Below are 26,479 nucleotides of genomic sequence, written 5' to 3'. Positions count from 1 at the left end.
TTATCAATTGATCATGTTTTTTTTTTGTGCTGTAACAGACAAGAAGCAAGACAGATCATGGCCCAACATATAGGGAATGATACACAAGACAAGAAACTTCAGCAGGATAGTCCACGCCGACCTTGTAAAGTCATTTATTCGCTGTGGACACTGCAGAGTGAATCCCTTCGCATCATGTTTAAGGCCGAAAAATGACTCCCTGGTATGCATATGCCAAATAAATGATGTGAATTGTTTTCATCCTGTTAATAACTGATGCATCAACCCCAAATGTGCAACCAAATTCAAAAGTTCATGCTGAAATGCTTTCAACAGTGTCACCGTTGTGCTAATAACGCAAAGAGGGAGGGTCGAAGCAGGCATCTGGGGCTCAGTGCAGTGAGGGAAGCGGTCACTGTGCAATCAGTCAATCATGATCTCCAGCTGTGGATAACCCAGACCCCATTGAGTAGTGGGGCCGCCATATCGGTGCAGTGCAATCATGCCGTTCAACAGTGAGCATAAGAATCAAAGAGAAGCAGGCACTTGCAGGTAGGGTTGCAAAATTCTGGAATTCTCAAAGTTGGAAACTTTATGTAGGAATCAAGATACCGTATTGCTTCATTTGGTAACTAGGGGTGTGTTTATTTACTCAAATGAAGAAAAGTACTAGATCTTTATTGGACGCCTTTATTTTTTCCACAACTGCATTCTTCTCTCCATAATCGCAAACATTATATACGTTGAATACGTTTTTTTTTTTCTACCAAAAACTAATGGGCCAAAAATGCCTTCAACTAGCCAGCAACAAAACTATTACTGTTTGAAATTGTGCAGAATATTTAGTTAATTAGCATGAATTTCATATCTTCTGAACAATACACTCGCAATGAAAAGTTTCCAACTCGGAATATTTCTAAAATTATCTGGGAAAATTTGATATGGGGAGTTGGTGGAAAGCTTCCCAAAAATGGTGGGAATTTTTCCACCACCAAGCAACACGACTCGCAAATGTCTCCAGCTCCTCCTTGCCATTTGCCAACTTGCTAATAGCATTGTGGTTGGCGTGCTGTGGCGGCATCAGACAGGACTGCAGGCTGCAGCACGTACCATGGGGAGACCTGCTGCCGCCCCCGTGCTTGCGGGAAGACCTGGTCCTGAACCGAGCTACTCTGCCATAGCTATTCTCCTCGGGGATGGGGGACATGTTTCCCTCACTGTTATTCTCAGAGGTTACTTCTACAGGAAACACCAATCAGAAGGTGCCGGGGTTACAATGCCAACATAATTCCATCCAAAAGGTTAACTGGACATTAATGTAGAAAGACAGAATAATGTGAAAAATAGAAAGACATTTAGAAAGTTCACAAAGGTTATGAGCTGAAGTCATCACAGAACATTCATTTAATATTTGTATGGAAATAATATCCCTCATGTAAATATAAACAGTATATAATTGATTTTGGGGTATTGTACAGTATGTGTGACAACATATACCATACAGTGGATCTAAAAAGTCTACACACCCCTGCTCAATTGCCATTCTTTTGTGATATAAAAAAAGATAAATCATTTTCAAAACTCATGAACTTAAATTTTACGTGGCAGTCAGCACACGACTGCCAGGATCTAATTTGTCTCTGATTAACCCCAAATAAATGTCAGATATTAGTAAGCTTTGCTGACATTTTTCTTTTCTTTCGAGCAGAAGCCTGAAGGTTTTGTGCTGACTGGTATTTGGAACTGTTCATAATTCCCTTCACCTAGATTAAGTCCCCACCTGAAGAATAACAGCCCCAAAGCATGATGACTACCATGCTTTACTGTCTATTGGTGATGTGCAGTGTTGTCTTTGTGCTAAACATATTGGACATTTTAGAATTATTGCCAAAAAGTTCAATGGTTTCAGTGGATAATAACACATTTCCCCACATGCGGGAGATTTTTCAATTTTTTAAACCAAAGCCATGCCATGACTATTAGAGCAGATGTCACTATTTGTGGAAATACAAAACATTTGTAAATATAATTCTCCATCATACATACGCTGATGTCATTTTCCGTTATTGTCTATTAGTATTATCACTTTAAATCTAATTTTCCATTTCATTTAAATTAAAAGGTTGAAGGGGTTGAATTTGTGTGTGTTTTTCTATCACCTTTTAGATAGTTACTGCAGAATATTTCATGAAACATTGTGAAAAAATGAACAATGATGTCCACAATCTCATGCATGGACCGTTTGTGGAAAAGTATATTAACTAAAGCTGGCTATACCGACCGATGGCAGGGACCGTGAGTGGTCGTCTCTGAGGCTGCGAGCCACTGTGATGAATCCTTCGCCCGCTCTCCCGGTCCTGGCGGCCTCTAGATGGAGTGTTTAACTACAATGTAGAATACAGGAACTTTTCACATGCTGTCCACAGATGAGTGTTTGTGCAAAATATACAGAAATGTGCATTGGCATACTCCAACAGATTGTATGTAAACAAACTCATGCAGCGCTCGCAGACAGGCACACTGAAACACAGACACACTGACGCAAACGCACACAAACAAGCCCACAAGAAAGTGTTTTGTTCTAAAATGACAATTCTAACCATAAAGTAGGAGGCGTGAATTAAACGAACCCTTTAAGTGCCCCCTTTATTGTTAACCCATGATTTCAAATTTTTGCCGATACAGTGGAACCTCCAAAGTCGAACGGCGCATAAGTGGTAGTGTTCTCTAAAGAAACACATGCTTTAATAGATAATAAACAAAACCCGAAATGCAACTAACCGCAACGTAGGAAGGGGACTGGATGCTAAGTACAATAGGAGAAATACAATTAATAAACACAAAAATTAATCTTACCAAGTAGATTTTCCTGCTATTTGGGGTTAGGGACCGAGCTCTACCGTGAGTAGCGAAAATCCGCAATTAATTTATGCTCCCCACCACAAGATGGTAGCAAAGCACTACATGAAGCTCCTCAACTCATTTCTGCATAGAGCCTTGACACTAAGATGCCACAATATACCGCAAAAACATGTAATTCTATGTTAGCCATGGCTTTGGAATGAGCATTAAAACAAAAATGAACAGGCAAGTTTTTAGCGAATAACAGTTAGGTTAAAAAATAAAATCTGTAAATAGGTGAATCCATGAGGAGTGAATCACAAATCTATCCACTTGTTACTTATTAATGACAGCAATACCTATAATATACCACAAGGTGACAGTATCATTCTCCTTCACCTTACTTCATGTTTCCTCTCCATCAGTGGTGCCTTAAGATACGAGTGTCTGGACTGATGAGTTTTGAGATACGAGCAGTCGCTTGGCCTTTTTGTGTCTTGAGTTACGAGCAAAGATTTGAGATACAAGTGGGCTTCAGACTCCCGCCGCTCGATTGTGGCAACCGTCACAACATCCGGACGCCATCAATTCATTGGTTTCCTTGCAGTGAAAGACTAGGGACTGTGAATCGGAAAAATCTGCGGAAAATTTATGCAAATTGTAATTGCATTGAAAAGTTTTTGTTTTAGTACTTTTAAACCCAAAGAAATCTTCAATGGGGATAAACCGCCAATAGGCATTTTTCTGTACTGGCTCTGCCCCCCAAAAGGGAAAAAAACTGGGGAAAAAAATCTGCAAATAGGTGAATTCACAGGTGTCGAACCGCGAGTATGTGGGGACAACTGGAATTGCATTTATATTAATTTCAGTGGGGAAAGATGATATTCGAAACGGAACAAATTCAATTTGTACAGTATCTTAAGACACCACTTGTCTGTCACAAGGTTGACTTAATCTTGGTTTTATTACACAGTGGTTAAATTGTCTTTATACTTGTATGACAGTTAAGTATGTGAAAATGTTTCATGTACAATTAATAAAGGTTTCATGATGGCAACAGATTGAGCCAAGAATGAATCCATTCAAACCTATTTTTTTTTTCTGTTTTGTTTTTAAATTAAAACAACCCGACCAGCATCACAGAACGATTTGTGTTCGACTTTGGAGGTTCTACTGTACTTAGTCTAAACTCAGCACACGCTAACAACACATACCAAATACAAGAAAAGGCCGCAGTATCTGTGCCTGTGCAGTTCGCTAAAACCAACAATAAATTTGGATGGTGATGAGTCTCGCTGGTTTCGTAAGTACAGCATGTGCAAAGAACTGCACCTTGGGTGTGTTGTGCGAGTTGCGTCGGCGTGCCTCGTCCAGCTGCATCTCTGAGTACAGCTCCTCCTCATCCTCTTCCATGATGTCAGACAGGTCAGAGCCGCGGCTGCTCTCGCTGTGATAATCTTCATTGTGACTATAGTGAGGCTTTTGACAGTCACACACAAACACACAAACACACAGACCCGCTTGTTTAAGTCCACATACACACAGACATGCACACACCAAACACGCACGACACATGAACGCACACACAGAGACGCCGGCACGGTCGTGTTTGCATGCAACCAGCCAGATTTGCACTCACACACTCGTGTAATAGACTTTTCGTCTAAGGTCAGTCTGTTCAAACCGATGCTGTGAGACAGCTCGCCACGTTACACATACCGGCCTGCCTAACTCGGAGCCTCGGAGGAACTCATCAACCGAAGGGCCTCTTCGTCGGCGACGTGCGAACCCTTCCTCGTCTTCCTCTTCCTCGTCAGAGTGATGCTGGTGAAAGGACTGATCCTGTTCCCCGTAGCTCACAGGTCTCCGGTCGCCCTGAAATGTGAGACAGAAGGGTACTTTTGCAGTGTTGCCATGACAACCATGAGTGTGTCTTTACGTAGTATGGTCAGACCTTGCCGCTCTCTGCCGCCACCCTCTGCGCTGCTTCTCGGGCAATGGCTTTGGCCACATTGTCTGGGATGAGAGTGCCTCTCGGTTGCGGTAGAATCCTCTGAGGGGAGGGGGAACGTGGATTTCCAGGGGGAGGGGGCTCAAGCGTGTGGCCCTGCATGGGTACAGGCGGCTGGGAAGAAGGGGAGCGTGCGAGGTCCCAACCGGGCGGGACGACGGCCCTGTTGTGGCCGGCTTGCTCTTTGGCATCCAGGTCTCTGGCACTTACTGGTCTCTGAGGTACAGGGTGGGGATGAGCGTGGGGCTGCAGAGGCAGTCGGTGCTGGGGCCTGGGACCTTGAAGGAGGCGCAGGGGCTGCGGATGAGGATGCGGCGGCCGACTCTGGTTTGGCTGGGGCGCGCCCGGGTGGGGGAGTCTCGGTTGGGGTTGAGGGTGTGGGTGGGGTGGGAGCGGTTGTCCGTGGGCTTGGGGTGGGGCAGTAAGCTGTGGGGTGGCATGAGGGTGGTGAGGAGATGTAAGGTGAGGCTGGGCGTGGGGGTGGGCGTGCATCGGCGCTGGCAGAGGGAGCGGAGGTAGAGGCACGAGCAGGTTGTTTGGAATGAGGGCGACGTGAGAGTCCTGGGACTCCCCCTGTGCGGACAGCGTCCTGACTATGACCTCCCTGGCCTCCAGGCACTGTATCCGCGTCAGCTCCACAGTCACATAGTCTGCCATTGGGAACATCACCTCTGCTATCTGGTTTCAAGACAGACGCAGTCGGTTGGCATTGGCAAAGAAAATTCTTCACAACAACATGAAGATATGTACTAGGAAATTTGCTGTTTAAATTTGCTCAGTAAACACAACAACAGCATTCCAATCCTTTTGTTTTTATTTCATATCAATTTTCAACCAATTTTTATAAGTTGGTAGAAGTCACAGCAAAGAGAAGAAGAGCAACTGGTTGTTGAGTGTTTGTGTAACATCTCTCCCAAGTATTCACCACAATAACCATGATAAGGAGAAGAGTTTGAAACCATAATGTAGTCACAAGCTATGCGAACAGTTAGGCTAGCTTCTTGTATTTGTATAACTACTAACTCATCTTTCTTCCTCTTTTTATTTTCCAGAAGTTTGACTGCTTTGTGCGACCATACTGCCTCTCACAGGTCAGTGTTGGGACAATGACAGCAGTTGTAAGAAATATGAGAAGAAATGATGTTGAAAATCGGTATGTTAAAATGGATCATCGAGTATATGTAATATTAGCGTACCCTGCTTTTCAACAAATTGTTAGGAGAGAGAGAGGCTCCATGGTGTATTGGATGAATTGAAAATTCACAATATTGGGATGATTCATTTATATTTCGGCTACTTTTGAGTTGACTGAAAGGATCTGGAAAAGAGTGCGGATGAGTGAAGACAAGCAACAAATTAAAAAAATAAAAGCATTTTTTCAAGTAAAGGGCTGATTCAGTCTTGTCGTCACCAGAGGGCAGAATAAGCTTTTCTTAGCTCCTGATACTGAATCATAAATGTTACACTGTAAAGCAAGTGTTGGTGTTGTATGTGTATTTGGAATACTAATGGAATATACAGCCATAAGTGAGCCATTTGTGATCCACACAGCGACTGGGATTCTTGAAAAGTCAAAGATGACTAGAGCATGGGTAACAAAAAAAATCCACATCACCTTCTGTCCTTTAGTGCAGACAGCGTAGCCAAGGACATTGGCACCATTAGACGTGCCTGTGGGAGACAGAAGGGGTGGCTTCCAGCGGACCTGTAGGACCCCGGGTGCCTGCCCACAGAGCACCTGTACATCTTGCGGAGGCAAGGGAGGGCCTGAAAGGTAAAAGAGGAGGTTTGGAATTCATTCACAATTAATACAGTTGACATACAAACAAGACAAATGAGTCTAAAGCATTCCCCAAATGCACCAACATGCACAGGAAGCGGGTGAGGTGGGTGTGGAAGTCTGAAAACAACCAAATGGGCTCATTTATAACTGCATGCGGCATATTAAGTGTGCATTATTAGGATAATGTGACACCGCTAGTGGGCTACATTCACATTAAGATGGTAATGTGTGTTACTAAATATACTATATGTCAAAATAACACCAATCACAAGTGGTATCGTAGTAAATTATCGATCATCAGATTGCAGTCATACATAACTTGATTGAACATGCCAACCCGTGTACTTATGCAAAACTGTCATTTCAGTGAGTAGTGCCACTGTTTTATATTACATAATGGTTAAGCCGGGCTATGATATAGGCGGAGAAAATGACTCATCGGGATAATAAGTGATCATATCTTGTGGTGCTTGGTTTTGTTCTAATTAGTAAATTGCTGCAAAGGAAAGCTGGGCAAAATTGCATTTTATTTGGTTTTGAATAACATAGTGATTTAATTAGTGAATAGAAATGCCACAGATCATTCAGGAGTGACACGCAAGTGAAATCCAGCCTGAGGTTTGATATTTGATTCTGACCTGTTCTGCAATACGGTGTTGGACCTAGACGAGATACAATACACAACAATGGCACAGTAAGGAAATGTTGGACCTGTACTCATCTGCAATACAGTGCAACCCACTCACCAGTCAAAACATTGGGCGTGCATGCTTACTCTTATGAGCTCTAATGCACAAGGTATTAAAAATAATAATAATCCTCCTTTACAAAAGGAGCACTCCATCAAGTGCAGGCCTCCAACAAGGCCAAACACCTGTACTCCCAGCTTTCATGAACAAGTGGTTTTCAAAATTACAGGTAACATAAAAGAGCTGTGGCCTCCCCTAGCTCAGTAAAATAAAATAAAACATTTTATTTCTACCCTGTGAATGGCTAGTGACACCGTCCAGGGTGTAGTCTGCCTTTTCCTCCAGGTCCCAGCACCTCTCAACAGGATAAGCAGTGTAGAAAATGGATCATTTATTTTTCTCAAGCTGCTGCACCGCCCCACCAATTCACAAAACCACTGGTGTCTGCCAACAATAAATTAAATCAATTTATTTATTATTTTTTAATTGTAATAACGTACCAGTCCATTAGCCAGTAGCATGATTAGTAGATATTAGTAGCAAGATTAACCTATTCAATTTTAATGAAAATGTGGACAAAGGTGGAGATACATGTTTATATTTTTCCCTATTGCACCCATCTATGGAATTGTGCAGCGCCGTTTGGCTACAACATTGCAAACCGCACCCCCAATAATAACCACTGTCAAAACTGGGCATCAATATCTTTGTAAAGGCAGGATTTGACTTGTTTTTAATTTCATTAGATTATGATGTTGTACCTAATGTTGTGGCTGGTGAGCATAGACTTTATATTGTCATTGTATTAAAATCTGAAAGTAAATAGAAATATACATACACAGGTATCTACAGTATTCATCTTTTCTAAATCCTAAGTAGAAGTATTGACAGTTTATTGGGGTCTATGAAGCTATGCATACATTATTGATACTGTCTCCATGATGTAGTGCTGACCTGCAGCTTGAGTGCAGAATTCCACGCCCGCTTCCTTCCTCTCCCTCTGCTCCAGAGGCAGTTGCCATGGCACCTGGTGAGGCTGTGCCGCCACCGTCACTTTGTACACCGTCAGCGGCTTTAGGTTGAAGAAGCGTAGTCTATACCTCCCCGGCTTTAACACTGCATGCTCTACTCCGTCCAAGAAGACGGTGTGACCATAGTTACTGTTACTAGGCAACCAGGAGAGCTCGGCTGTGTCCCGCTGGATGTCATCCACCCGGAGGCCGCAAGGTGCTACCACCACGTTGGCTCCTACTAAAAGGGTGCAGCGCAGCTCGTCCGACAAGCCCCTGTCGGTGACGCTCTGTACCGACACACGGTGAACGCAGCCGTCCAGGTCCAGTTTCTCCAGCAAGCATTTGGTACGCCCGCCAAACTGTATGCTGGCCCGTAGTTCGCCGTCCGCCAACACATTGTAGCCAGAGACGTTCCCCCAGCCCAAAGGCACAACCGGAGGCTCCCAAGCCACGATGACGCTGCGAGCCAGCTGCTTGATCAAAGTGATCTTTCGGGGATAAGGCACAACGTCTTCAGCCAGGTCCTCCGGGTCCAGGGGCCCCACGGTCCCGTTGCTATAGGGTACCAAGGCATTTGCAGAGCCTAAGAGACCATCCTGGCCAGCACCTCCGTCCACGGACCTCAAGGCTAAGGGTGTATGTTCCACTGGACCAAGATCTTCTCCTCCATCTCCAGCTTGAATGGACAGTTTCTCCTTGTCCTGGACAAACTCTACAAAGTTTGATGGAACAAGTCCTCGCTGGCCATCCAGCAGCTCACCTGTAATCGAGAAACAAGTAGAGAGTGATGGGTAGAAGTTGTGTCTGAAATTAGGGTTGAACCGATTAGTCAATGAGCCGACATTAACGCTTGGAGTCAACTAATCGGCAATCGCATTTTGGGCATCTCATCTTCCGATCAATTAATTTGCAGAGGACTTTCACTGATGCCGTTGCCAGGTGGAATAGCCAAAGCTATTATGTGCCGCATGGCGCAGAGGGTAAGTGTATGGCCTCTAACCAGAGGATCGCCGGTTTGTATTCCCGCTCAAGCAAGTCGTCGTTAAATCAACTTCGACTCGACTTTCATCATACAAATACAAAACAATCTTTAGTCATTCAACCCCTGATCTGAATACAAGAATATATGGAAAGTGACTGCCATTCATCGCTACAACAAAGAAAGAGGAGAACCTTGAAAACAGATCATCATCCGTGAAAGCTTTGTGGTCTGTAATGAGTTAGTGATTGACAAATGAAGGATTTATTAACTTTCAATACACTATGGGTTCTCAGGAGAAAATCCATTCATTTTGTATTGAGTAGTGGTCCACAATTTTTTTCAGCCAGGGACCGGTTAAGGTGAGTAAAAAATGTTCACGGAAGGGCAACTAATTGATGGTGGGGATGTGGTGCTGACGGACTTTCCTGATCGGAAGCTACTCACAGACTGGGCGGGGTAGTGGTGGTGGCGATGTAGTTTGCCGATTGAAAGGTTAAGTGTCGACGGGGTGGAGGTTGGGGGGGAGACAGCATGTCCCGAACAGTAGCTAATCATTGATGGGCTGCGCGGCCCAGTGGTTGGGGACCACTGGCAGAGAGGCTACAGGAGTGGAGCTGATCCATGTTGACTGATGGCAGTCTTCACACTGGACTGATCACTTGTCAGTTGCAGGTTGACAGTGAATAATTAATAGGGCACTGGGTCTTCTACCAGCTGCGCGAATGTCAGAACTGGGAATCTCCACACTCCCAGTTGCCCCTCTTGAACAGAAAATTTACACCACATAGACCCAGGTGTTGGTACATACCTCTTAAGTAATTGACAAAATTTCCAACACTGCAATAGGGGTGTTTTGTCCCACGTCTAGTAGTAAGCTAACGCCAAATGGGTCTATTGTACCAGGGTGAGAATTAGTATTGAGCCTTTTGACCCTTTTGGGCCACCATACTTACTACTACTTTCAGTTCATGATTGGTGCTAGTCAGTGTCCTCGTCGTCATGTGTAACAAGTGATCTTATGTTTGCCTGGGGCATTGCATATCACCGAGAGACTTCATAGCTGACTATGGCCCATGACAGACAGGAACTCTGTGGGGGAATGAGGTATCTAGAGTCTAAAAGGGGGCGAATCCATATTTGTATAAATTTTACTCCTTGTAGGTATAACAGCAAGGTGGCCTCATACTTGGGTTCCTAATGTACACGTCTTGCATCCATTTTACACTAAATTGGACCATGAGTTCATGGCTTAGTCAAGGAACACCTCTTAGCGACAATTTTCTTGTTTTTTTGTCATCTTGTTCACAAATCATTTTAATCCCCACTGAACCCTCCCACTGACCCCTTAAGGCTGTGTGTGTGTGTGTGTGTGTGCGCGCGCGCGCATGTGCGTGTGTGTTCGCGTCTGCACACGTGCGCACACGAGTGCGTGTGCGCACGTGCGCACACGAGTGCGTGTGCTGATGATTAAACTGAGCCTAGCTGAATTAGTCATCAAGCTAAAAGGGACCAAGGTCTTGACAACAGCTTGGTCTGCTGCCTGAGTCTCTCTCCTTCATGGTAAACACACACGCCTCCTCCACACCGCCTTGTAATCTCACCGTCTCCCCCACTTCAGTTTTAATGAGTCAGTGCAGCTGAGCGCAACGGCATCTGCGGTATCCTACACTGGTCCCCAGGGTTTGCTCACTAACGGGGATTATCAATGTGTCTGATAGAGAGGCCGTCATAATGCGCTGGAGATCTGATGGCAAATCTGATCTGTCTAGTCAGTAGTAAAGAGAGTAAAATAGATATTCTCCTAAGGCACAAGTGTACACACATACTCCGACAAATAATAAATAAATAAATAATAAAAATCAAAATAAATACACTGTCACTTATATTCTTATTTTAATAAGAACAGAGAAATTACAGGCTAGCACAGCAATATATATATATATATATATATATATATATATATATATATATATATATATATTAAAAACATTTGTGGGGTGGGGGGGCAAAAGTAGGTAAACTGTTTTTATTATGGACAAATTAGAATAACATACAAATTACCATTAAGTACAATCTCGTATGTGTTGAAAATGCTGGCCCTTGTCTTTCACACATTTTTGTAATCTAGTTTCTACGCTCAAGCACACTTGGACTCAGAGGTCTATATGTTAACAGTTTCTTGGCATGCTTCTATGAATGAATAAGTTTCAACAGTTTGTGGTTTCCTTGAATATACTTATCTTTGACAACACCCTGAAAGACAAAAGAAAGAAAAAAACATAGGCTGAGGTCTGGTGGTGGCCAGAATAAATAAAACTACATAATACATACATAAAACCCCAAACCCATATATACGTATTAATCAAGAATGTATATAATAAAGCAATCAGTATAACAATTACAACTGTACATAGTACCTACTTTTGCACCCCACTGTATACTGCGAGAGAAAAAGAAAATCGTAAATTTTTATGAATATAGTTAATAAGTATGTTATTATTATGTTATTAATGTTATACTGTACATAGCAGCAAATAATTTGTATTAATAATATATCGCAACTAAAAGAAGCATAATATAGTATGGTCACTATTTATTTAGAGGTGTATCCTAAAAACATTTTCATCACTATTTTTACTTTGCATAATTTTTTTTAATAGCACAACCTCTGTTTCCTCAATTGTTATTTTGTAATTGGACCACATCATGTTTTATAGCCATATTTTGCAAGAGTTAGATAATGTTACTTTAACTCTACTAATTAGTGGTGTAACAAGTCATTCATTGTATCAATGTATCGATTTGTATTCCTACGATCCAACTGGATCGATCTGTGCTTGGCAAGTTAGCCTTCTGGATGTAAATATATCGATTTAAATATTTTTAGTAGGTAATCAATCGATCGTATCGATAGTGGGAAATAATGCACTGGATTTAAGCATGGCAGGCTTTATATGGCGGTGTGTATGACTTGTATTTCTTACTTCCCTTGATTTTTCAGTTAGCACACAGCAGTTAGCACTGTCAAGGCTACTTTCTTCTTCGTCTTTGTCGTCTCTTTCGTTCTTTGTTTCCTTTTCTACGCCTCAAATCTAATGACTCCTGACTCCTGCAGATATTTATTTCACAGTCACACTGGATGAATATTTGGCTAAAAAGTTAGTCAATTTCCAGTCACTGAATCATTTTGGATCATAACATTCTAAATGAATCAATATCTTCCTTGAATTGAATCGGAAACCATGAATCGTGATACGAATCGAATCATTGCTAAAACGAATCGTTACACCCGACTACTAATAGTATTTGCGCAACACTTTTAACACCAGAATACATTTTACATCTCACCTTCATAGAATCCGTCATCATCCATGTTGCCATATACATACAAATACTTCCCAGCCACAAGCGGGAGCTCTGCTTCGGGATGTTCGTTTGGTCCATCGTAGGGATTATAACTAAAAGGCGAAATTGCATTTTTATTGATGGATTCCCAACAAACAAACAAAGAAGCTTAGGCTTCTAACCTGTATCGGGCAGTGCAAAGGCGGACCTGGCCAGTGTAGCGTGGCTTGGACCTGGATGATGATCTTGGTTCATCCTCCATCTGTAGCTTGACAACAAACCCAAAAAGAAACTGATCGGTCACATACTGTAAAAATCAATATCATATCAAAGTGTCTAGACAACATCCATCGGTTTTCTGTAGACAAACAACCATTCACACCCAAGGAAAATGTAGTCCTCAATTACCTAACATGCATGTTTTTGGAATGCGGGACGAGGTCAGAATAACCGGAGAATACCCAAGTAGGCATGGGGAGAACATGGAAACTCCACACAAGAAGGCTGGAGCCTGGATTCAAACCCACAACCTCAGAACTGTGAGGAAGACGTGCTAACTACTACTCCACCTTGTTGCCCTCTCTCAAAATTATATTAACTGTAAAGTAAAACCCGGAGCGAATCCTGCCGGGAATAGCAAAAAAACTTCTTTTGTCATAGTCTGCCATGAGAGACAGCCAGTCTGTCAGCCAATCACAGTCTACTAGACTAGTGATTCTGTCAGCTAATCATGTTCACCTAGCCACTCACCAGTCACCTGCACCTCGCTATTTATGGCCCTGTTGTTGATGCAATCAGTGTCAGAGTGTCTGAAAATCATACATGCAAGACGCTACAACACAACTCAGTGAGAGTTCAACCTTATCACTTTTGCCTGTTCCTGTCTCCGTAACTGTTCGGGATTCTGCTACTAGATCAATAAGGTGTGAGTTTCCCCCGTTTCTGCTTTCTGTGAATCGTGGATTAACACAACAGTGAAATGTGAGCATTTGAATTAACCTGTCACAGTTGAGCTCAAATTGATTATTAAAATCTTTTCTGGCGGTTCAGTGTTTCGCACTTGGGTCCTTCACTACACTCGCCTCATGTCAACGACTAATTGAGTCCACCTAAAAATTATTATAATTAACTATATTAATAATTTAAATTGTAAATATACCACAAACGATGATTCTAAAACACTTTAATATAATTTCAAACTCATCTTGCGATATTACCGTTAAAAAAAGCTGATTGATGAGTTAATAAAAAAAAATAAAATGTGAAGACTCAAGCTTACATTCTTCTTACAACCCAGACTAAACATAGCTCCTCCCCAACATACAAAGTATAGCTGCAATATATTTCCTTGACACCAATTACTACTATCCTCTTAGCCAGGGCTTTGGAGGCATCCCGTGGCATCTTTGCATGTTATAGAAAAAGAAGACGGTAGGTTCCACTGGACAAAAAAAAATGCGAGTAGGTGAATTTGTAAGAAGCAAACCACAAATAGAGGTTTACTGTATTATCTAATTTACTTCCTGTAAACAACCGGGTACCTTTTCCACATCGTGTAAGTAGTATGCGACAAGACTTGATCCAAAGATTGAGGACTCACCGCTGATGGGGTCAGCCGCTTAGTGCAGCTGGCGCGGTCCGTTTTTACGGTGCAGGACTTGACAGACGGCCAATCTGGTCGTTCCCTGTCTCCAGTCTGCTGTGGGCACTGCAAGAACTGGGAGATCAGTGGTGGCACGTTTGGCGCTTGCTCATCGCCTGGGAGAAATTGATTTCCATCACAATTAAAGAGCCACTTTCATTCCTCCTGCAAGCCATTTGCGTCTCATTGCATGCCTATTGATCTTCTGTTAGAGTGAGTGAGCAGGCCAACACCTTCCATGGCTGAGGCTGGTGTGGCCCTATCGACAAGAGTATGCAGCGCATTTGTCCTTAAATAGCATCAATGTCCTTGGGGTTAAACACATGAAAAATGCAGGGAACACAAATTGTGTAAGAGTGCAGAAAGAGTAATGGCTGGAGAAAATTAGAGCTGGTAGACAGCACTGTATCACTGAGCTCTTGTGGTCTGCGTGTGACTGATATGAGGCATTTACAAACGTACATTCTCAGGCCATTGAATGCATTCATTGCTATTATTATGATCATCATTATTATATATATATTTTTAAAACATCTCATTGGCCAGCATGGGGGGCACACAAACAATCGGCAGCGGAGGGCGCTCTCCAAGTGCCCACTTCATGGTGTGATCTCCTCACAAGCCAACTTCGCAAGCAAATCAGTTTCTTCTTCCGCCATGTCAAAGACAGTACAAGCGTACGTCATTTAAAAGGAACGACAGGAGCCGCTTTGATTGGACAGGATTGAAGTCGGCTACAATCACGCCTACAGCAGCACAGATGGCCCTCTTTAAATGTGCCGGGCTGCGCTGGACCACGAAATTACCAACACTGGGTCTAACGCGCCTCAACACATTTACACTATGTGCCACGCCGGATTCACGCCAATCAATATAGCCAAAAATAGAGCCTGTAGCTTTTAGTTTGGTTTAGAAATATATATTTTGTAACAACAGTCTTGGAACCTTTCTGACACACATTTAAAAACAATATAGAATTGCTGCGCTTAGCTTAACCTAAACTTGTGAATTGATTTTAGCGTGTTACTATAAATAAATAAAAAATGCAACCCTATGGGGGGCACAAGCCAGTGCAAACTGTAGGCCGGTCCCAAGCCCGAATAAATGCAGAGGGTTGCGTCTTGAAGGGCATCCAGCTTAAAACTTTGCCAAACAAATATGAGCGTTCATTCAAAGAATTCCATACTGGATCGGTCGTGGCCCGGGTTAACAATGTCCGCCACCGGCGCAGTCAACCTGCAGGGCGCCGGTGGAAATTCAGCTACTGTGGGTCGAAGTCGAAGAAGAAGAGGTGGAAAGTGGGTTCTTCGGCAGAAAGAGAAGAGGAAAGCATAGAGCCTATAACTGAATGTGGGGACTTTGAATGTTGGGACTACGACAGGAAAATCTCGGGAGTTGGTTGGCATGATGATTAGGAGAAAGTTTGATATATTGTGTATCCAGGAGACCAGGTGGAAAGTAGGATGTGACCTAGAGGTGAAAGAGAAATTCTGGAAGGAGCTCGACGAAGTAGTTCTGAGAATCCCAGACAGAGAGAGGGTTGTGATTGGTGCAGATTGTAATGGACATGTTGGTGAAGGAAATATGAGTGATGAAGAAGTGATGGGTAAGTACGGCATCCAGGAAAGGAACTTGGAGGGACAGATTGCGGTAGACTTTGCAAAAAGTATGGGAATGGGTGTAGTAAACACTTTTTTCCAGAAGAGCCAGGAACATAGGGTGACCTACAAGAACAGAGGTAGAAGCACGCAGGTGGATTACATTTTGTGCAGACGATGTAATCTGAAGGAGGTTACCGACTGTAAGGTTGTGGTAGGGGAGAGTGTGCCTAGACACCATAGGATAGTGGTGTGTAAGATGACTCTGGTGGTGGGGAGGAAGATTAGGAAGACAAAGGCAGAGCAGAGAACCATGTGGTGGAAGCTGAGACAGGACGAGTGTTGTGCAGCTTTTCGGGAAGAGGTGAGACATGCTCCCCGTGGACAGGAGGAGCTTCCAGAAGACTGGGCCACTGCAGCCAAGGTGATCAGAGAGGCAGGCAGGAGAGTACTTGGTGTATCTTCTGGCAGGAAAGGAGATAAGAAGACTTGGTGGTGAAACCTCACAGTACAGGAAATCATACAAGGAAAAAGGTTAGCTAAGAAGAAGTGGGACACTGAGAGGACCGAGGAGAGGCGAAAGGAATACATTGAGATGCGACATAGGGCAAAGGTAGAGGTGGCAAAGGCCAAACAAAAGGCATATGATGACATGTATGCCAGGTTGGACACTAAAGAAGGAGAAAATGATCTATACAGGTTGGCCAGACAGAGGGATAGAGATGGTAAGGATGTGCAGCAGGTTAGGTTGATTAAGGATAGAGATGGAAATATGTTGACTGGTGCCAGTAGTGTGCTAGCTAGATGGAAAGAATACTTCAAGGAGTTGATGAATGAGGAAAATGAGAGAGAAGGGAGCGTAGAAGAGGCAAGTGTGGTGGACCAGGAAGTGGCAATGATTAGTATGGGGGAAGTTAGAAAGGCATTAAATAGGATGAAAAATGGAAAGGCAGTTGTTCCTGATGACATTCAGGTATGGAAGCATCTAGGAGAAGTGGCTGTGGAGTTTTTGATCAGCTTGTTCAATAGAATTGTAGCGCGTGTGAAGATGCCTGAGGAATGGAGGAAAAGTGTGAGGGTGCCCATTTTTAAGAAAAAGGTTGATGTGCAGAGCTGTGGGAACTATAGAGGAATAAAGTTGATGAGCCAGACAATGAAGTTATGGGAAAGAGTAGTGGAGGTTAGACTCAGGACAGAAGTGAGTATTTGCGAGCAACAGTATGGTTTCATGCAGAGCTGAGAGAAAGAGTACCACCGATGCATTATTTGCCTTGAAGATGTTGATGGAAAAGTACAGAGAAGGTCAGAAGGAGCTACATTGCGTCTTTGTAGATCTCGAGAAAGCCTATGACAGAGTACCCAGAGAGGAACTGTGGTACTGCATGCGGAAGTCTGGAGTGGCAGAAGTATGTTAGAGTAATACAGGACATATACAAGGGCAGCAGAACAGCGGTGAGGTGTGCTGTAGGTGTGACAGATTAATTTAAGGTGGGACTGCATCAGGGATCAACCCTGAGCCCTTCCTGTTTGCAGTGGTGATGGATAGGCTGACAGATGAGGTTAGACTGGAATCCCTGTGGACCATGATGTTTGCAGATGACATTGTGATCTGCAGTGAAAGCAGGGAGCAGGTGGAGGAACAGTTAGAAAGATGGAGGCATGCACTGGAATGCAGAGGAATGAAGATTAGCCGCAGTAAAACAGAATATATGTGCATGAATGAGAGGGGTGGTGGGGCAAGAGTGAGGCTACAGGGAGAAGAGATAGCAAGGGTGGAGGACTTTAAATACTTGGGTCAACCGTCCAGAGCAATGGTGAGTGTGGTCAGGAAGTGAGGAAATGGGTCCAAGCAGGTTGGAACGGGTGGAGGAAGTTGTCAGATGCGTTATGTGACAGAAGAGTCTCTGCTAGAATGAAGGGTAAAGTTTATAAAACAGTGGTGAGGCCAGCCATGATGTACGGATTAGAGAGAGTGGCATTGAAGAGACAACAAGAAGCAGAGCTGGAGGTGGAGGCAATGAAGATGTTGAGGTTCGCTCAAAGTTAGACAGAGCAGACTTCGGTGGTTTGGACACGTCCAGAGGAGAAATAGTGAGTATATTGGTAGAAGGATGATGAGGATGGAGCTGCCAGGCAAGAGAGCTAGAAGAAGACCAAAGAGAAGGTTGATGGATGTCGTGAGGGAAGACATAAGGGCAGTTGGTGTTCGAGAGGAGGATGCAGGAGATAGGCTTACATGGAAAAGGATGATGCGCTGGGGCGACCCCTAAAGGGACAAGCTGAAAGGAAAAGAAGAAGAAGACTATAAATAAATTAAAGGTGCAGAATGTCAAAGTGGCCCTTTTTCTGTATGCAACCCATCAAAGGAAAGGTTTTGACACCCATGGTATACCGTAACAATATAAAATGGTAATATATAAAATTTTCAAGACGAAGGCTTTTGCAGTGCGGCATCTTGAACAGATCTTCATTGCTGATCTGCCGGCACTGCAGGTCCTGCTATATGTTTTTAGAATACTAATGTCTTCAGCCACATTCAAGTCATACATCAGGCTTGTGATCAATTAGGGTAGATATTGATCTGGCACATCATGCATATTTGCATTGATAGCATGCATATGTAGAGGGAGACAATGGTCAAGTGGGCATTACCGGTAAATGTTTTATTTTGTTCATAAACCCTCTAATCTCATTAAGTATGATGAATGTGTTCAGAAAGCAAATGGACACTGCGGGGGATTTTAATCACAGATAGTCTTAGTTCAAACATTGTCCTTATGTAATGAACTAATTATACTCCAGGTGATGAATTTGATACATTGTGTTGACAAAAATACTGGGACACCTGTACAGTAAACTGATGGGAAGCGAATATTCACTGATGTGGATGTACGAGAGCCTAATGGATTTCAAGTTTAGGTTAAGTTCCTTTATCCATCCATTTTCTACCGCTTATCCGAGGTCGTGTCGCGGGGGCAGTAGCTTTAGCTGGGACGCCCAGACTTCCCTCTCCCCAGCCACGTCATCCAGCTCTTCCGGGGGGATCCCGAGGCGTTCCCAGGCCAGCCGAAAGACGTAGTCTCTCCAGCGTGTCCTGGGTCGTCCCGGGGTCTCCTCCCGGTGGGACGTGCCCGGAACACTTCACAAGGGAGGCGTCCGGGAGGCATCCGAATCAGATGCCCCAGCCACCTCATCTGGCTCCTCTCGATGTGGAGGAGCAGGGGCTCTACTCTGAGATCCTTCTGGATGACCGAGCTTCTCACCCTATCTCTAAGGGAGAGCCCGGACACCCTGCGGAGGAAAGTCATTTCGGCCGCTTGTATCCGGGATCTTATTCTTTCGGTCATGACCCACAGCTCGTGACCATAGGTGAGGGTAGGAACGTAGATCGACCGGTAAATTGAGAGCTTCGCCTTTCGGCTTAGCTCCTTCTTCACCACAATGGACCGATACAAAGTCTGCATCACTGCAGACACTGCACCGTTCCGCCTGTCGATCTCCCGTTCCATTCTTCCCTCACTCGTGAACAAGACCCCAAGATACTTGAACTCCTCCCCTTGGGGCAGGTTCTCATCCCCAACCTGGAGAGGGCACGCCACCCTTTTCCGACTGAGGAACATGGTCTCAGATTTGGAGGTGCTGATTCTCATTCCAGCCGCTTCACACTTGGCTGCGAACCGCTCCAGTGAGAGTTGGAGATCACGGCCTGATGATGTCTTATAAGCCCGGCACTGTGGACGACTGGTTAGCACATCTGCCTCACAGTTCTACCCGTGCCTGCGTGGGTTTTCTCGGGGTACTTCGGTTTCCTCCCACAGCCCAAAAAAACATGCATGGTAGGTTAAGTGAAAACTCTGAATTGCTAATATGTTTTTTTGTTTATATGTGCCCTGCGATTGGCTGGCGACCAGTTCATGGTGTACGCCGCCTCTCGCCCAACGATAGCTGTGATAGGCTCCAGCACGCCCACGACTCTAGTGAGCATAAGCGGTATGGGAAATGGATGGATGGATGTCTTACAGGACAGAGGCAAGATAAAAATTTCAGATCAAGGGGAAACTAAATTGATTAACTGACTGATTAAGGTGCGTCCCAAGACTTTTGTCAGCATAGTAGCTAATGGGCCACTTATTTTTTCATGTGTTTTATGTGGCCTGGCTGTGATTTCCACATGTAATGACAGAAGAACATCTTAGAATGGTGACCCACTGAGTAGCACTCACCAAAGCCACAGCAGCGCTCACTCTAATCAATTTGGCCTAAACCCACCACTTATTGCAAAAACTATGTAGGAGTATAGGGTCATTACTAGAAACAAATCAAAATATTACAAGAATAATGGTGTAATACTGTATTCTGAGGGGGATACACATTTTACCAGAATAAAGTCATAATAGTGGGTGAAAAAAGTGGGAATATCATAAAAATAAAATCCTGATTATATAAAGTTATTATGAGAATAAAGTATTAATTTATTTAAGGAAAACAATGCAATTTCACCAGAATAATCTCATTTGGCGGCACGGTGGACGACTGGTTAGTACATCCGCCTCACAGTTCTGGGGACTGGGGTTAAAATCCCGGCCCCGGCTGTGTGGAGTTTGCATGTTCTCCCCGTGCCTGCGTGGGTTTTCTCCGGGTACTCCGGTTTCCTCCCACATCCCAAACACATGCAGGGTAGGTTAATTGAATACTCTAAATTGCCCGTAGTTGTGAATGTGAGTGCGAATGGTTGTTTGTTTCTGTGTGCCCTGCGATTGGCTGGCGACCAGTTCAGGGTGTACCCCGCCTCCTGCCCAATGTTAGCTGGGATAGGCTCCAGCACTACCGCGACCTTTGTGAGGATAAGCGGAACGGGTGATGAATGAATGAATAATCTCATATCATAGGGAGAATACTATGAAAACAATGTAATAATTACTAAAAAATAAAATAAATAAAAACATTTAATATTATGAGTACAAAGCACAATTTTACCAGACTAAAGGCTGAATATCAAAACAAAATGGTTTATTTTGTTATTTCATTTCACTTTTCATCTATTTGCCTATCTGAGGTTGGTCTGTACAGCTGAGATCCGACCTACCTGCTTCTGGCTGGTTTTCAAATCCGACAACGACTTTTGGGAGCTGTTCCTCCGCTGAGAGGAGATTGTGGGATTTGGAAGGGGCTTTACTCAGGAGGATCGCCACAGGATGGGATTGTAAACGGAAATTCAGCAGCTCTTTGGACATCTGATGGAAGTGTTCACTCTGTGACCTGCATGTCTGCTCCAGGTCACAAATCTGGACCTTTGACAGACAAAAGATGAGTGGAGGGCGTTAAAGAACAAGATTAAGCACTTATGCGTACAGTTGGCATGAGTATGCACACAAGTAATGCATTTGAGTCTTCTGAATAGAAGATTACTGATCTGTTAATGCCAATCCAACAGAGAAGCAATTAGAAAAATGTCCCTTCAGAGCTGAGAGGAGCATTTTGCGCTAAATCCCACTGCAGTCTAATCAACGTACGTGAATGTGTGAAGTCGTCTGCACCGCTGCTCATATGTATATTGGATAACACAACTTACATAACACTATGCACCGCTAAGAGGTAAGGGGATTTAACAAACCTATGGACTTGAAACAATTCATGTAACAAAGGTACTGTCAGAAGGTACAATGACAGTTCTCTATATATAATACGAAGTTTTGTTTTCATCAATCGCTAATTTTTAATATGTTGAAAACTACAGAAACAACTTGGAGGGGGTGATAAAACTAATCACAGAGGGAAAGAAATACCTGAAACATTCTGCCCATGTTCTGTTCAGAAAAAAAGTAAAGAAAGAAATTTTTTAAAAAACATCACACAGAATATCACTAAAAATGAATGCAGTTGTAGAGAAATAATCACCAGGAAGATGTCTCCAGAAAACGTGAAAACCAATTCAGCTGGAAGTCGCTGATATAGACCTATATTCTCTCTTTGTGTGCGCGTGCTGTGCACGTGCGTCTCTGTGTGTGTGTGTGTGTGGTTGTGTGTGCCGTGTGCGTGCTCTGTGCTACACTGGGTCAGTCCTCTAATGAGGAAAACGCTTTCACCTCCATAAAATCAAAAATATTGGGGCGATCATCTGATATTTTCAGAGGTTGAAGTGGGCATACGTAGAGATGTCCACATACATTTGGGTGAAGATAGATTGCAGTTTTGTGACATTAAGCGATGTTGGACTTTTTCTATATGTAAGCGTATAGTAAAACACTTTAACGTACACAAAATCCAAAATATTGGGGCGATCGTTCTGATGTTTTCAGAGGATGAAGTGGGCAAACGCAGGGATATGCAAATAGATTTTGGTGACAATCGATTGCAGTTTTGTGACATTAAGCTCCTTTAAGATTTAAGAAGTATTTGATATATACTGTAGTGATTTTGCAATGATAAAAGGATGACACTTTTCTTCTAATCCTATAATTTTTTTGTGTGTGTTCACTGCATGTTACTGTACGGCTTGCTCATGGTCTCGGTCAGCTTGAAGCCGGGCCTGGACGAAGAAGACACACACTGACACGTGACACAATAATCAAGATCCGTGCACTCCAAGAGAACAACACACACCTGACATGCTGTCAACACTGTACACTCAACAAGCTTCACCACAGAGACAAGCTTGCACAGTTCTGGTTTAATGAACTGTCACACATTTGTTTCCAGGCACATTACACTAAGTTAAGTCTAAGTAAGGCTGGGAGCAGCGGCATACTGTAAGAACAGCTTCAAAACTATAACAAACTGCTTAGACATGCTGTTTCCTCTTTTGGCTTGTGATGATTTTAAAGTGCAACATTTTTAACAAGTTGTGGCTTTTGGGAATGTGGAATGGATAATATTTTGGAATACTAACCCTTGTTCTGACTTGCTGTGTCACTGAAATGTATAATGAACCCATAATCGCGCTGCAGCATTCCTGAATTCGTCTTTTCACGGACTTTTGTGCTCAGGCTAAAGCCATGTCTCATATAAAAATATTACAATCTTGTGGTATCTTGGGGCCAAAGAACTATGTTGAAGTGAAATGAAGGAGCTTCATTTAGTCAGACAGTCTTGTTTAATAGGGGAAAAAAAGTGATTTGCCACCATCTTGTGGCATCTATAGACAATTACAAACCTTTTTAGGTTGTAATGTCGAAAAGGGGTAACATTTGCTATGGTGCCGTTTTCATCTATGTAGGCAGAGTGCATCATTTCCCGCTGTGGTTAGTAATTTGCAGTAACTTAGTGAATCACAGCACATAAACAGAAGACAATCCACTAAAGTTACTGTACATGATGATTATACATGCCGTAGGTGGATAAACCTATCATTGTTTACAGAATGTACAGTACGTATAAGCAGAATCATGTAATAGCATTTTAAGTACACTGAACACCTCCATATTATAGTGTGATTCACAAAGTACTCATATTTATGTCTGAGACTTTTTTTTTACATTTCAATATGCCTGTGATGAGTAAATAAACAATAGTGAACACTGTAGAGCTGTGGAAAAGATACAGCAGTCAATATGCTATTATATTGCTAAATGCTGTTCAATGATCACTCGGAGGATTTGATCCTTTGGATTGCTCCAAAAATATAAAACAGACTTCTAGAAAAAGTGTGTAGGCTACAGGGAGGGGGGGGGGGGGGGAAGCGCTTAAAAAGAGTGTAAATTTAACAACAAAAAAAGGACATTTTTAGCAACAGAAAAAAATTAATAAAGATGCACCAACAAGCCTGTATTTTCCATCCAGTAGCAATGATGACTCATCACTAACATCACAGTTATACCACTTCATGTAGTGTAGACCACCACCAAGAGCTAACAGACCTAATTAGGAGGACCAATAAGCACCATCATAGAGTAGATGCACCGCATATGCATGCATGCATTATTTCCAGAGAAAGGAAATCGTTCAATGCTAAAACAATATATAGCTTTTGTGTAATCATACAAATGAACAATCAAATGGTAATGAAAAATATCGCCCTGGTGGAGGTAATACCATATTAAATGAAACTGTTAACTGAATGACAAAAAAAGTCACAATATTGAAGAAATTAATCAAAATTTTGGCCCGTTTTAATATCTCAAGTATACAAACACACAAAATTTAGACATGATACGAAGAATAGAGCAGCAAAACAAATCTAGCACAACTACGATTCCAATATAATTTCTAATTTATTTTCCAAACCTTTTGCAATTGATTGATCTCCTTCTGCTTGGTGTGAAGGGCCGCCAAGGCCTGGTCATGCTCTGTCTGCGGCCGCTGCTTCACCTCAACAGTCTCGTGCATACGCTGCGGAGACACAGAGGGCTATGATGTGTGATGAAGTGGCTAAGATGCATAGAGATGTTATTTTCTTGAGTGGAAAGTGAAAGTCAAATTCCATCCATTCATTTTCTATACTGCTTGTCATGTTGAGGGTCACAAAATCATACATATCTCATCGACACAAACACAATCAAGGATTTAGCTTTGACTACCCTGTTGGATTTAATGCTTGAAGCTTTACTATGATTTTTATAGTATTTTTATCACTTCAAGTCCAAATTTTGTCATACAAAGCACATGTAGCGCATGCTCACGTCTATACTCTTTCAAGCTAGTGAAGACTTAACATGTTTGGGTTACTTGCTAGTCAAGACACTATAGTCTTTCTTTCTCCTTAAGAGGGGGAAAAGGCAACAGAAGCTGTATAGGTCATCTCTCTCTCTCTGTCTCTCTCTCTCTCTCTCTCCAAAAGCTTCTTTAGCTCTCAGAGCAGCTTGGAGGTGTCCTATACTAGAGAAGGGAGCTGCCGCTTTGCATAATCACGGAGAAGCTCTAAGATGCAACGCACTGGCCTGCTGAGGGCCTGTCAAGGGAGCCTTAGAGAAAAAAGTTAATTTCATTTAACCCCTGCATGATCTAGCATAAAGCATATTGCTCTTACTGTATGTTCTGGTGTATTACAACAGAACACGCAGCTTGAGAAGAAGCAGATGCTCTCTGTTCATCGATTAACGGTCCTGACACTTGTGTTTTTGTGTCTCCTGTTTGATTCAAAGCAGCAGCTTTCCTGTGACTGACTCTTCCGAGAAGGGCGGACGTAACACAAAGAGCAAAGTAAATTGCATTTGGCCTAATGTGGGAAAATCATGTTTAAAAGGTCTTTTCTGTTTCAGTAAATGGAACAACATTTGGTTATTGGACTGCCTGGAAGGCAATGCGGCCAACAAGCTGCGACAATACAGGACCGTACAATGCAAGCATTAGCATTAATGTGAGTGCTCTCTCCTTATCCACAAGTGTGCCAAAAATGTGCACGCCACCTAATTGCAAAGCAATTTCTGAACAGATTTGAACACAATCAAGAGCAAAATGTGAGGCAGACATGCTTATCACTACTCTTCACTGTGCTGTCCAAGTATTAATGCTATTATGTACTATAACGCAAACCCCTATTTTTATTTTTTTAATGCTACATCTTATCGTCCAGGACTCATTTAAGAAATGTTTTTCTCTCATGCTGTGTTTCCTGTTTCTCATTGGCCTGAGCAGTTTCCTCTAAACAGTCACTTTGTCTTTAAAATCAATACACAATGAAAACGTGACAAAGCTTTCTTTGCCGTACCAGGGAGCAGGTCAGTTTTTTGTTTTGTTTTTCCCCACTCACATTTCTCTCTATAATATCCTGGTAAACAGACAATCGATAAGTGTCGCAGGGAGGCGAGGATTTGTAATGAGCTTGCTTCTCACAGCGTGGTGAAGAAGAGTCTTCCTGATATGGGCTGGCCAGAACAGCCTGGAGAAACAAGCTCGCCTTTAAAACCGGTGTCAACTGATTTGCATAATGATAAGATTCGATCTACATAATACTTGTTAATACAGATAACCTCTATATTTTCGACCAATCAATTTTACAGTTGATTCTTTGAAATCAAACGAGCGGGTTTCACAAAGTGGTTACCTTTTGTTGTAAAGGTGGAGGAAAGTACCCTAGGATTATCGTAACTTTGACCTATATTTAGATTGAAATTCAGTCACTAATCCACAAATGTAAAGGAGATGATAATATTAATTTCATTTGGGAATTGTGGCCACCCAACCATCCATTTTCTATCATGCTTGTCATCACCCTGGAGTGTTTGTCGGCAAATCGCTAAGTGTAGTGTATTAAACAGCCCAAATTACAATATATGTTACATTATCAGAGAAACGTCTCACCTTTAGAACCTGTTCCAGGTTCTCGACTTTGCCTTGAAGTTGGCTGCGCTGCTCCTGGGCCGAGTCTCTCTCCTGGCTCACCACGGCAAGCGTCTCTTTCAGCTGATCGAAGTCGGACTGTACCTACATGGAAAAGATTCCGGGTGAGAAACACTGATGCAAATCGTAAACAATAGCAATAGAGGCACCAATTGTAAAATGTACAATTGAGATATGTGAATCAAAGACCTATACAAAAACACCATTTCATATCCCTGACAAAAATGATGGTAGCACTATAAAAATGTTTTATAAGTGATTATAAATACTTTAGTATTGATATTAACGGTACCACTTTATAATAAGGGTACCCTTATA

General features: G+C 42.8%; 1 protein-coding gene and 1 long non-coding RNA gene across 10 annotated transcripts in view; one reads left to right on the top strand and one right to left on the bottom strand.

The window, feature by feature from the left end:
- rimbp2a (RIMS binding protein 2a) overlaps positions 1-26,479 on the bottom strand; it is a 71,868-nt gene that overhangs the window by 10,525 nt on the left and 34,864 nt on the right. For 4 of the 9 annotated variants that reach the window (XM_061800075.1, XM_061800077.1, XM_061800073.1 and 1 more), the window contains exons 5-17: positions 26,123-26,245; positions 24,107-24,211; positions 20,970-21,174; positions 14,244-14,401; positions 12,826-12,911; positions 12,647-12,756; positions 8,258-9,076; positions 7,253-7,276; positions 6,447-6,598; positions 4,775-5,509; positions 4,540-4,695; positions 4,153-4,299; positions 2,261-2,363 (exon numbers count right to left, since the gene is read on the bottom strand). In XM_061800075.1, coding sequence (XP_061656059.1) covers positions 2,261-2,363; positions 4,153-4,299; positions 4,540-4,695; positions 4,775-5,509; positions 6,447-6,598; positions 7,253-7,276; positions 8,258-9,076; positions 12,647-12,756; positions 12,826-12,911; positions 14,244-14,401; positions 20,970-21,174; positions 24,107-24,211; positions 26,123-26,245 — 2,923 coding nt within the window. Of the gene's footprint in view, positions 1-522; positions 1,219-2,260; positions 2,364-4,152; positions 4,300-4,539; positions 4,696-4,774; positions 5,510-6,446; positions 6,599-7,252; positions 7,277-8,257; positions 9,077-12,646; positions 12,757-12,825; positions 12,912-14,243; positions 14,402-20,969; positions 21,175-24,106; positions 24,212-26,122; positions 26,246-26,479 lie in introns of those variants that run through there. The other 5 variants (XM_061800079.1, XM_061800081.1, XM_061800080.1 and 2 more) reach the window with 5 other exon arrangements.
- LOC133490250 (uncharacterized) lies at positions 435-25,154 on the top strand. Its single transcript, XR_009792140.1, has 4 exons — positions 435-531; positions 5,884-5,922; positions 6,461-6,605; positions 25,081-25,154. It is a non-coding gene; the product is annotated as an uncharacterized LOC133490250 (long non-coding RNA).

Source organism: Phyllopteryx taeniolatus, chromosome 15, assembly GCF_024500385.1.
Source record: "Phyllopteryx taeniolatus isolate TA_2022b chromosome 15, UOR_Ptae_1.2, whole genome shotgun sequence".
In the NCBI taxonomy this organism is placed as follows: domain Eukaryota; kingdom Metazoa; phylum Chordata; class Actinopteri; order Syngnathiformes; family Syngnathidae; genus Phyllopteryx; species Phyllopteryx taeniolatus.
This window is presented reverse-complemented; position numbering and strand designations above follow the sequence as displayed.